This window comes from Typopeltis vanoorti, chromosome 19 (assembly GCF_054136105.1).
Source record: "Typopeltis vanoorti isolate ZY-2024b chromosome 19, IOZ_Tvanoo_1.0, whole genome shotgun sequence".
NCBI lineage: Eukaryota > Metazoa > Arthropoda > Arachnida > Uropygi > Thelyphonidae > Typopeltis > Typopeltis vanoorti.
Genome location: NC_143567.1, coordinates 74822917 through 74835683, shown reverse-complemented (window position 1 = coordinate 74835683; position 12767 = coordinate 74822917). Strand labels below are relative to the sequence as shown.

The 12767-nt window shown below is 34.5% G+C and overlaps 1 protein-coding gene across 1 annotated transcript in view; it reads left to right on the top strand.

Moving 5' to 3' along the window:
- Positions 1 to 12767, top strand: part of Su(var)3-3 (lysine-specific histone demethylase Su(var)3-3) — a 648388-nt gene that overhangs the window by 56321 nt on the left and 579300 nt on the right. The window contains exon 5 of the mRNA XM_090409239.1: positions 2408 to 2514. Within this exon, the coding sequence (XP_090265365.1) occupies positions 2408 to 2514 (107 nt within the window). The remainder of the gene's footprint in view (positions 1 to 2407; positions 2515 to 12767) is intronic.

The window sequence follows — 12767 nt, the reverse complement described above, 5'->3', positions numbered from 1 at the left end:
ATAGTTGTCCTTGTGCCATTAAACCAAAAATTACACAAACTACCAAAGCTTCCAGGTGGTGGTGAAGTTTATTGTTGATTCCATCATTTTTCAAGAGAACTAAGGTTAGGGTAATGGGACAGTCACTTAATTACTGACTTTTATCTTCCATCTTTCGGATGAGTTGAATATAGGCTTATTTCCATTCCCTGAGATAGATGTTAGACAAGTATGAAAGATTATGAAGATGATATTTTATGTTAATTCTGGAGTACAAGTTTTGAGGATACATCATCGGACCTGCATACTTGTTGGTATCTTAGCTGTTGAGGCCCTCTTCAGATATCTTCCTGATAAAAGAACAAAGGAGAATTGCAGTGGGCTCTTCTTGAATTGTATATGTGTATGTATAAGGGGGAGGTACTTGTCTGTGGTCATCTACGCAGGAAAAGAATGATGTCGTGAGGTTAGCCTTGTTTTTCAAGATGTTACGATGATATGATATGGATGTGTGAGAGAGGTCAAACACAGATGGATGGACAAAAGTTGATTCTAATGGTCTTGGCAAGGGACCAGATGCTTCAATTACCATTTGAACCAGTGGCAAGTTTCTTCACTTGGTCTGGTTCTTTCAGTGTCTGATCTAGATTTGCTGATGGTCTGTTTGCATTTGTTGTTCACTGCAATGTAAGCTGAGTGGAAATCTGGAGTTTTGTTTTTCAAGCCATTTATGATATGCCACATTTTTTTCATGGAGTTTTGATTGGAATGGAATGAGGGCCTTTTATTCCAACAAGGATTATTTCAATTATTTGATTGGTACAGGTGTTTTGGGTCAGAAGAGCAAAACAGTGAATCAGCTCAAGAAATGGAGGAGTAGAAATACGTGTATCCCATTTGACACTACCGTAGTGCCAAAGGATATGAAATTGAGAGTGGTTGAGTGAAGACTATTTCATAGAAAAAAGAAACTCAGGAAGTAGATTTTAGTTTCAGTTATCAGAAGAAGTTTGAAAACTTAGACCTTATATGATATCCATGATAATATTTGGAAGGAGAACTGGATAAGAAGAGATGAAGGGTTTTGCAATGAGGGAAAGTATCTGAAATTCTTTAGTGGATAAGTGTACAGCAATGATCTTTTACAAAAAAATCATTGCTGACAGCAGATACCTTATTTCTTTCATCTTCAGTAGCAGAATTTTAGGATGGATGCCAGTTTAAGTTTTGAACTTTGAAATTCTCAAGGAAGATGACCTAACTGTTTTAATATTTGAATTGCAGAAAATCATTCTTCAAAGACAAATAGTGAAAAAGGAGAGTGATGTTAGCAATACCAAATATGTGCAACTGAATGGTCAAGGAAATTTAATAAAAAAGATAGGTTTCATGCTTTGGCATTCTCTGAAATGGAATGTGAGATTTGACAAATGCACAAATCTCATTTGTCACATCTGGCAGATGTCAAATGGTGTCTGCCACATTTGTGGCAGAAGGAATCACATAGGATATAGTTTAGAAAGTTCAAGTGGACGGTAATTATTCAAACTGTTAATTGAAGTTCTTTTAGCAAATGGATGTCACTTAAGTAATCTTCACAAGCATTGATTTACTATAATAACATCAATCTGTTGAAATATCTTTCTTTGTGCTTTTTTTTTTTTTTTGTGGGAAAAAGTAATTTGCCACTCATAGAAGAATTTAGAGATAGTCATGTGACATAAATATTATTTTGAAATGAATATGACTTGTACTTAACAGTGCTGTATGCTGAGCTTAACTTCAGAGATTAGATTACAACTACACGTTTTTTCACTTCCTACTATAAATATATGTATTTTTTTTCTTTTTCCCAGATTCTTTGATTGCTCATATTACTGAAGCTGAAATGTAGGCAGGTTAACATTCATATTAATTTATTGACTCCAGTCAGTTAACATTTATTTAATTGCCACTTTACTACTAATAGGCTGTTGGTTTGAACCCACCACTCGCGCGTGTGTCTGTGTGTGTGTGCATGCGAGAGAGAGAGAGAGATAGAAGGAAGGGATAGTGTTTAGGTGGCAGGTAATTTTCATTGCCCAGATTAACATTACTGCTGCTTATTAGCAGCATCAAGTGGCATGAATGTCCATGTTATTTTCAGAAGCAAGACTTCTATCTTAACTAACTTTTGATCTATCCATGTCAGTGATATGCAATAATTTTCTAGTCTTTGGTGAGTGGAATTGTCATATGCATGTTTTTTTTTTTTTTTGAAATTTTTTTACTGTTTGGTATAGCTTATCATCAGTATGTTGGATATTAGTGATACTTAAGAGTATCAATAAAAATTAAAACCAAATAATTAAATGAATTTTACTGCTGAATATATTTTTGTGTGAAACCTTTCACATAAAAACAAAATGCAATTTTTTTCATATTTTAGTGAAGAAACATGGAAAAGTTATTATTATTGGTGCTGGGATATCTGGCTTGGCTGCTGCTCAACAGCTGCAGCAGTTTGGAATGGAAATAGTATTGTTAGAGGCAAGGGTAAGTAGACAGTGAAGTAAAGAATAATAATTTATCTAGTATGCAGAATATATATGTATTTCATGGAGTCCAAAGTGCACATTTTCATATGCAAAAATAAAAAGCAATAATAATAAAGTAAATCATAGTTTTCATCCATTAATTTACTTTAAAAATTTCAAAGACAAAAAAGGTGTTTTTTTCCCCTTGAAAATAATTTCTCAAGCAGAAATTGCTTAGAAAATAAATATTAAAGTAAAATCTTGTGTATGTTACCCATTTCAGTTCAATTTCATTACAGTAAAACTACTATAAGTAGTAAATTCATTTCATGTCAGTAGCAGCTATATATTATGACTTTTGTTAAGCTTTTGTTTTCAAACCACTTATTTTGCATTTAATGCCAAATCTAAAGCACTAAGGGGTGCATTACTTCTTTCATGCTGCTCTTAATTTGATGGCATGTTGGCTGAGTGGATAATGTATCTACTCACCAACCAGCAGACCATGGACTTAAAATCTATTCTGGACAAGGATATTTGTGATTGTCCTTATATGGGAGACAAATTGCACTGCCTTGCATATGACCACCAATCACTTATTGGAAATTTATTTTAATTTTATTTAATTTATTTTCCTAACTTTGCACTGAAAAACGGTCCTACATACTGTAGTCCCCACATGTAAGACCAGAAGAGGATTTGTCTCCAACAGTATCCTGCATTATCCAATTCCATACCTGGAGATTCAAGAAGTCATTCTCTGATAAGTCATCTGCCATTACACCCTGCAAGGCATGCAAAGAGTGGATCTTGAAATCAGCTTGAGAAAGTCCAAAACATAGGAAGTCCATATAACTTTGCTGACACCATACAAAAGGATACAGTTACAGAGATAAATTTTGGTACAATATAGTGTTCTTCCTGAAGTATCTACACCAATCATGGTTTTTCAGTATAGTAGGTAGCTTTTTCATTATGGAGGGTAGTGAATTGTCACCCAGCACCTACACGGTTTCCCCAGTCCAATGTTAGGCCTATAGTTGATTCTACTGCTGTTATCTAATCTTTGTTCTTCAACCTGTTCTCTATGATCCTCACTATTGCATTGGCTTCTGACACATACTCCATATGTGCATGCATTATGCACATTAAGCATACAACAAAAGCCTGCTCTACATTTCTTGTCATCACTTCTTCCCTAAGTTGTTTTAGCTCCAGTTGGGAGAGCATTGATTCTTGTCCTAATCAAATGTATATATTCAAATCCAGCCAGGAAGTGAGTCCCATTCTTGATCCATTGATGTTGAGAGGGAACATGTTTAGATTCTTGTAATGCAGTTCCATTGACTGAATGGGGCAACATTAAAGCCCATCTCCTTTGTTTAGCCAAGGCAGTTGTTAGTCTCCTTGCATCACACACCCTTCCAGAGGTATGTTGATAATCATCCTTAATACACAAAGGGGGGTTCCTAACCCTTTTATCTGCATGGCCCCTATCGGCACCTTCTTCAATTTCTTTTCTTCCCCCTTACTGGAGTCGATCTCACTCACCAATTAAAGTCGTGTTTTTCTCTGCCCAAAATATGCTACGGTCCCTTGTACGCGACTCATGTGACGACGTCTCACTTCAGGAATTGACCTTGAGCGATCGTCATTTGTTTTAATCTAGCCTCTATACTAAATTAATCTCCTTTTTTCAAGTGTTAAACTAGCCTCTCACATACAAATTCTTATCTCTAATCTTCTTTGTCATACTTAACCTATTTTTTCCATATCCTTTTTTTTTGTAATAAGAATCCCTTTTTTATTATTTAGTTAAACAAACAATTTCTGCTATAATTAATTTTCTTGGTTGCAAGCATATTTTCTGTCTTTAAATATCTTGTATTAGCTACTTACATAGAATTTTATATTTTTATTTTCTTGTTACACCATGATAACTGAAATTTTTACATTCTTGGTTATCAGGGTGTAACAATATGTATGATAAAATAGAATGATGTATAAAGGAAGTTGGAGGTAAGAAAGATCAAGTTATTTGTGCTATGGGTGACTGGAATGCAAAAGTTGGATCAGAGAGAACATCTACGCACGTGGGTGGATTTGGAATTCGGAAGGAGAGAGGACAAAAACTGATTTCTGTAAAAAGCACAGTCTCATCATAATTAACACTTGTTTGCTAATTGAAGAAGGTAAAGAGTTTGGATTAGATATAAATGCAAAAAAAGACCAAATTTATCTCAAAAGAAAACAGATCCGAGCGAGAAATATTCATAAACAATATGAAAATTGAACATACAACAGAATACAAATATTTAGGCACCTACTTTACTGCAGATGGAAAGCAAGATAAAGAAATAAAGATAAGAACAGCCATAGCTAAAGATGCCTTCTGGAAAAATAAAGATCTGCTCAGAAGTTCTGTGGGTATCGAGACAAAGAAAAGAATAAGAACATTAATGTAGCCAGTTTTCACATATGGAAGTGAGACCTGGATATACAAGAAGAGAATAAGACAACAGATAATGGCCTTTGAAATGTGGTACTATAAGAGATCTCTGAAAATCTCATGGAAAATCTCATGTGAAAATACAGATGTCCTATGGACAATGAGAATACAGAGATCTTTGTTACAGGAAATGATCCAGAGAAAGATGAGATTGGTGGGACATGTACTGAGAGGTTCTGCAGAACAGAGAATACTAACAGTTTTAGAAGGAAAAATTATGGGAAAAGGATCAAGAGGCAAAAAATGAAGGACATGGCTTGAAGATATAAGATCATGGATAGGATCACATGGCTATGCAGAAACAAAAAGGAAAGCCACCAACACAGAAAACTGGAAGGACATGGTGTTGCACCTTCTCACTGAGGAAGCTACATGAAGAAGAAGAAGAAAATTCCTCTAATTAAAATCCCTCATTAGGACCATCCTCATTTTATTTGAAAAAAACAGTTTGTTTAAACATTTTACAATCATTGCCCTCTGCTTTCCCAGATGTATAACACTATCTGGCCACTTAATGGTCAAAGATAGATAACTGGGAGGAGACTTCCACAAAGTTCATAAGTAATGGGGAACTGACCAGGATGCTGTCATCAAATTCCTGTGTATCTTCCCAGGTGTACAATATCCTGTTAATAGTACTGCATGATTAAGCATACATTAATGCTAACTCCTCTCAACAGTTTTTCTCCAAATTATTGCATTATTCATCAGGACTACTGTACTATCAGATCTCATATTTCAGTCTTCTAACACACTTCTGACTTAACTTTGACTACCAAGATGATCTCCTCCCCTTGCCATCTTGGCTTCAGACACCTGTTTTGGAAACCATCCCTTTCCCATTTTGTTTAATGATCATATCGCCTTAGGTTAGGTCTATATGCATTCTTGAATACTAATGATACTGTATTCCTTTCTAATATCTTCATTTTTAATGATTTTGCTGTTGATGCCCTCTGTCCCCCCCCCCCCAATTCTCAGAACTTTCAATTGCCAGTCCTCTCCTTATGATGTGCCCCATTATTAAGTATTTACCTAAATAGTGAATGGATGAGGATGGGCTGATAAATTTGAGACTTGGCAGAACCAAACTTCATTCTTTGCCTTAAACTACAAACAGAAATAATGGTGCAACATGTAGTTGACTCTCACTATAGCAAATTTGTATGGACCATGGGAATAGTTTGCTATAGTGGATAGTTTTCTGTATTAGTGAATTTCTTTTAGTATAGTGTTGTAGTAGTTATGGGGTTTGGGCTTTTCAGTACCACTATAATAAATATAGTGGTTATAGTAATTAACTTTGTTATAGCAGAGGTTGCTATAGCAAGAGTTGATTGTAATAGAAACTGAAATTTTAATGTTGTTAAAAGGATACTACAAAACAATTAAAATTAAATTACTAAGATGACAATGTGTTTTACTATCCAATAACTGGTAGCTTCTTCAGGGTCATAGTACAAATCAAATTACATAATGTAAAGAATATATTTTAAACTAATCCTTTATTGCTATAACAATATTGAAGAATGATACATATGTTGCAAACTGTGAACATTCATAATCTGTTCTTATCTAGTCTTTTCAAGTGATTGTTGACATGATTAAAGTCTGTGGCATTTACATATTGAATCAGATATTTCCATTTGTTGCTTAATTATTCCTTGTTTCCTGTTGAGTGAACTATGTGAATGGATCATTTCAGTCAGTTCTTTAATTTGTGGCAGTGGGAAATTCTCTTCTAAGTAAGACAGTTTCTGTGTTCCCCTGTGTTGTTATTAGTGGAAGAAATATGTGAAGTTATGCTTGATTTTTTTTTTTCCCCTACCATGAGCAGGATTGCTAAAATGTTAATTATTCTAACATCAAAATTTCTTCCACTTTGACAATCTAAGGCATAGGTTCCCAAACTTTTTCGGGCCACCGCCAACTTTGCAAGACATAAATTTTGTAACTCCCCCCTATTATACACATGTGTATACATGCTCTATTTTCTCATTGACATAGAAAATTGACATCTATTTCTATCTGACATGGTAAATTTTCAAATGATTAAATAATTGAAATAGAAAATTGATAAAAAAAATTGATCGTGTAAGACGGGCATAAGATGAATTAAAATGCAATATTTAAATTTTAAATGATTATCTAATCGCAAAATCACGAAAATAATTAATTTTTAAATATATATTATTAATTTCTTCTATAAAGAGCCACTTACCCCTAGACTGCCTGAACGCTCCTAAATGCTTCTGATCCCACTATACCCCCCCCCCCAGAAGGCTTCAGCACCCACTGGGGGGGGGGGGGGGCAGTACTGCCCACTTTGGGAACCTAAGGCAATCCATAGGAACTAAGGATTGCCTTAGTTCCTATGGATTGCTGAGGATTGCTGATCTAAGGCAATCCATAGGAACAAAACAAACAAAATAAAAAATTAAACTCTTAGGTACTTTTGGAGTCCTCAAAACATTATGAATTTTCTGAGTAGGTTTATCAAGTACTCTAATGTTTTTCTCTCTTTCAGTAACACAGCAATATAAGAAAGCCTACTATTGTGTGGAAGGGAAATGAAATCTCAGTATTAGACATCCATATTTGAGCATGGAGGTTTATCTGTGAATAGAAGTTTATGAACTGAGGTTTTTGGATAACCATATCTTATTCTTCCATGTTATTATGACATTAGGAGTTTAAACTGTATTCTTTGCATTATGTAATTCATGCTTAGAACCTGAAAAAGCAAAGCTACCAGTATTGAGTAGCAAAACTTTATTAGTTATCTTATATTTTTATTTTATTTTATTTTTTTATTTTTTTTTGTATCCTTTTAACAGCCCTAAACTTCCAGATTTTGTTTTATTAATAGCACTGTCATAAAATTCTTTTGCTAAAATAGCCGTAACAAAGAATTGTCATGCTGGCTGAGTGTCATTGTCTGTGGGAACAAGGCCTTACTGTTTTCATCAGAATTGTAGCTAACACCATCAACATAAAAATTTACCAAGGAAAAAGAAGTAAAATTAGAGCAGTACTATGTCAACATAATTGGTGTTACTGAGACTAAGAAGCCAAGACAGAAGACTTCTTAGACTTGCTGAGACTAAGAAGCCAAGGTGAGATGCTGCTAAATATCAGCTATAAGATATACTTGGGCAGTGATCAGAGAAAGGGAGTTGCTGCTATATTCAGTACTGAACATGGAGATAAACGTCCACGTAGATAAAAGTGAATATCATAATCTGAAGAAAACATGATTGATTCAGGCATTTGCAGGGGTAGAAAATTCATGACATCTTAAAATTTCCTGGCAAGTAAGTCAACAGGTGCTCTGAGATAATACAGAGAAAAATGTAAGAAAGCCGGTGTGTGTGTGATGTAAAATAGCTAAACAAAAATCATGGGAAGACTTTCATAAGAGTATAGAAGGTAAGTGTCATGAAGCTGGCAAAATGTTCTAGCAGATACTTAAAAAATGTCAGAAATGTATAAAAGTATAAATGTATACAAAGACAATCACAGAGAATAAAGGTGATATAAAAAATGAAGATAAATATATTCTGTGTGTATGGAGTAATTGAATAATTATTAAAATTTAGTAAGCAGTTAACAGGACAGTTGTAAAAAAATATTTAAGAGGACTATAATCAGGAGAACCTATCAATACTTGAAGTTGAAGTCAGCTGGAGTAGTTCAACCAAAAATGCTATATGTGGTGGAATTATAAGAGTTTTACTGTGAGTGCTCTGCTTACTTCAGAAGGTCTGATCAGAAAGTTGAAAACTGAATGTACGAATTACAGAGGAATTTCCAAACTGAGTATTTCAGGTAAGATTATTATTATTTCATATGATGATACAACATTACAACTTCTTCACATTATGAAGGAAAGTGATATTAAACATGATATCAAAATTGGAGATGTTAATATCAGCTCTTTGCTTTATGCAGATGATGTTATACTTCTAAATAAATCCGCTACAAGTCTGCAGGATTCTCTGACTAAATTGAATAGCTGTTGTAATAGATATGGTATGAAGGTCAGCAATAAAAAGACAAAGACAATGAAAATAGGTAGAATCATTGAAAATGTCAACTGTGTTGTGAATGGAGAACCTGTGGAACAAGTAAAACATTTCAGCTACTCAGGCACGATTTTTAGTGAAGATGGTAAATTAAATATAGAAATAGACAACAGAATCAGCAAAGCTGGTATGGTGGGAAGTCAGTTGAATAAATTCATATAGAATAAGAGAGAAATTAGTCGGAACACTAAATTAGCTGTATACAAGACAGTGTTCAAACCAGTTTTAATTTATGGATCTGAGAGCTGGGTCAGAAGTAAAACACTTGACCATAGACTAGAGACCGCAGATATGAGAGTCCTGAGAAAGATTATAGGTGTGAACAGATGGCATCAATGGCAATATCATATTAAAAACGAGAATATTAGGAAAGAACTTGACATTATCAACATCCAGGAATGCGTTAGCAGAGCTAATCTCAGGTGGTATTGTCACTTAAACAGAATGAGCGAAGAAAGATTAGCAAAACAAGTCTTTTCTGCCAGGTTGTCAGCAAAACGACCCAGAGGAAGACCAAGATATAGGTGGATTGATACAGTACGAAGTGCCTTAGACGATAGAAATATAAGATCTGATAATGTTGGAGTCTTGACAAGTAACAGACTGATTTGGAGGAAAATTGTAGATAGGAAGTTAGTAATGATGTAATTTTTTTCATGTAGTACTGTTATATCCTGTACACCCCTTGAGGGTACATGGCAGGAATTTGATGATGATGATACAATGGCCGTGAGCCCCTTTTACTGGGAGATATGGCGGCACCATCTCAATCCGCCTATTTTTATCGAGGCTTGGGACCAGCATAGCTGACAAATCAGGCTTGTGGTTGGGAGGACCATATCTTAAGTATTCCTGACTGTAATATGTGTGTATTCACAGGACCAGTTTGCTGGTTCTGGGAGAAGAAAATCATAGATTCTGGATGAAGCTCCCTCCTCCCCTCCCCTCCCCACCTTCATATGAGACCAGCTGACTCACCTTTCATTGAAAGAGGCCAGATAAAGGTTCCTCACATCACAGACTGGAATCTTTTTATATATCAAATATATTTTATGCATTCATGACATACCTACCTTTTTTCTTTCTTAATTTTTTTGATATTTCTGGGACTATGTGGTTCGCCTGGGAGATTTTTTCAAATTGTTCACAAATCTCAGAAAAATTTCCAGTATATTTATTGAAAAAAATCTGCATATAATTGGGCTCGCACAGTTCAAACCCATGTTGTTCATGGGTATATTTAAGTTATATAGAACTTGAAAAGGCACATGATAAAGTGATAAAAGAAACGCTGTTCAAAATGCTGTATAAATTATATACTGCTATGTAGTTATATAAATGAGACATTATACGAAGCAGTGTATCATTTATACTTAAGTTGTAAGTTAGAATTGAAGGAGGTACATGAAGATACAAGAAGATCATTTGCATGGTAATGCTATTTTCATTGTTACTTACCTCTATAGTAAGTAACATTAATAATCTTCTTTATGAAGGAAGATCATTAAACATGATATCGAAATTGAAGATGTTAATCTTAGCTCTTTATTTGATGTTGATAATGTTATACTCCTGAATAATTCTACTCTGTTCTAATCTTCAGAACTGTTCGACTAACACAAGGATGGGCAACCTATATCGCATGCGTGAAAAGTAGTGCAAATGGCACACACCCCAATGATAATAATAAAAACGTAAGCATATTTATGCTAAAAAGTATTAACCAAAAATTGTTTTGTAGAAAAAAAAATCTATAATAGTAATTATTTTTAGTGATTTCTTTGTTTTGTGCACATCTTTTGCACATTCATTTGTTTGATCCTGAGGTGCCAAGCATTAGCAACAGCAGTACGTTGCAGGTTTTTGTCAGTCAGTTTACAATTGATACTCGTGTACTACAGAGATTTGCTTTGTTTGTCCTCTGTGAACATTTACAGTTTTATACTTTTTCAAAAATTAAGCCTTGTTTTACATTCAGTTATTTATCGCAGTGCAAAAGAAAAACAGAAGATGATGGATTCAATGAACAGTGGTTAAATGAGATCTTATTTAGAGCAAATCCATCAGGAAACCATTGTACATTGTTTGTGAACATTTTCTCACATAATAAAAGGCATGATCTTAATAGATACTATAAAACACAACATCAGACTGAAATAGAAGGAAAACTAAAGCTAGTGCTTGGGTTTGAGTTATGGTGAGAATATGCAATTAAGAAAAAGGAAGAAATCAAAAGAAGACGAAAAATGTCATCCATAATTAAGAGAAATTATGGATGACAGAAGCGTCTTAGGAAATTGCTTTAGCATTGGCTAAAGTCTTTCTCTGATGGAGAAGAAATTATTAAGCTTGTCTCCAAATATTTGCAAGATTTATTGGTGATAAAAAATATTGAAAGGAAAGTAGACGAAATTCCTTTGACTGATCATGATTGACTAATTCAAATTTGAAGAATTCTCTGCTGCTCTAATAACTAATTTAACTCCAAACATTAAATGCTTAGCAAAATCAAAACAGACTCAAAAGTCTCATTAAGGTAAGTAATGTTTATCTTGTTTTTATATTAAATCAGTATATCATGTTTATATTACGAGGGTTGTTTGAAAAGTTTGGTAAAAACATAAGTTAAACACATTTTATTGGAAAAAATCACCTTTATTTCTCAACATAGTCTCCATTGAGGTTTATACATTTGGACCAGCAAGTTTCCAATTTTTTCATTCAATCTAAAAAGTAGGATTTGTCAAATTGTGCAAAATAGTCATTGACATCCTTGATCAAAACTTTTTTCCTGCTGAGCCAAATTTTTAAGTTTAGGAACAAGAAGTCACACGGGGCGAAGTACGGAGAATATGGTGGATGTGGAACCACTTCGTGAATTTTGCTATTGCGATGGCCGATGTGTGGGACAGTGCATTGTCTTGATGAAAGAGCACTTTTTTTTGTGTGCCAATCTTGGCTGTTTTTTCTTCAGTTTGTCTTTTAAACAGTCCAACAATGATGCATAATAGACTCCTGTTATTGTCTTACTCCTTTCCGAATAGTCTATCATAATAATTCCTTGGGAATCTCAAAAAACAGTGGCCATCACCTTCCCAGCTGACAAAACGGTCTTTGATTTTTTTGGTGCGCTTTCAATGGGCATTGTCCCATGTTTTTACTGCTGCTTGGACTCAGGTGTGTAGTGGTGGATCCAAGTTTCGTCTACAGTCATGAATCGATGGAAAAAATCCTGCAAATTGCAATTAAACATCACCAAATACTGCGTTGAAATGTCTTTTTTGCATGTGTTTTTGATTGGCAGACAACAATTGTGGCATCCATCATGCACACAGCTTTTTCATGTGCAATTGTTCATGCAGGATATTATACACTGGTTCAGTTGAGATGTCTACAATCTCAGCAATCTCTCACACACTTTCACTCAGCAGTCTTCCATAACAATACCATGAATTTTGTCCATCATTTCCTTCGTAGTGACCTCAGTCGGGAGTCCAGAGCGTACTTCATCTTTGATGGACTTATGACCATTTAAATTCATTTATCCAAAAATAAATAGTTTTTAATACTGGTGTAGAGTCCCATGAACTGCATAACTCAGCTTTGATCTGCGTGCCCATCCACTTCTTCAAATAAAAGTGTTTTATCACTGCACGAAACTCGTTTTTCACCATTTTT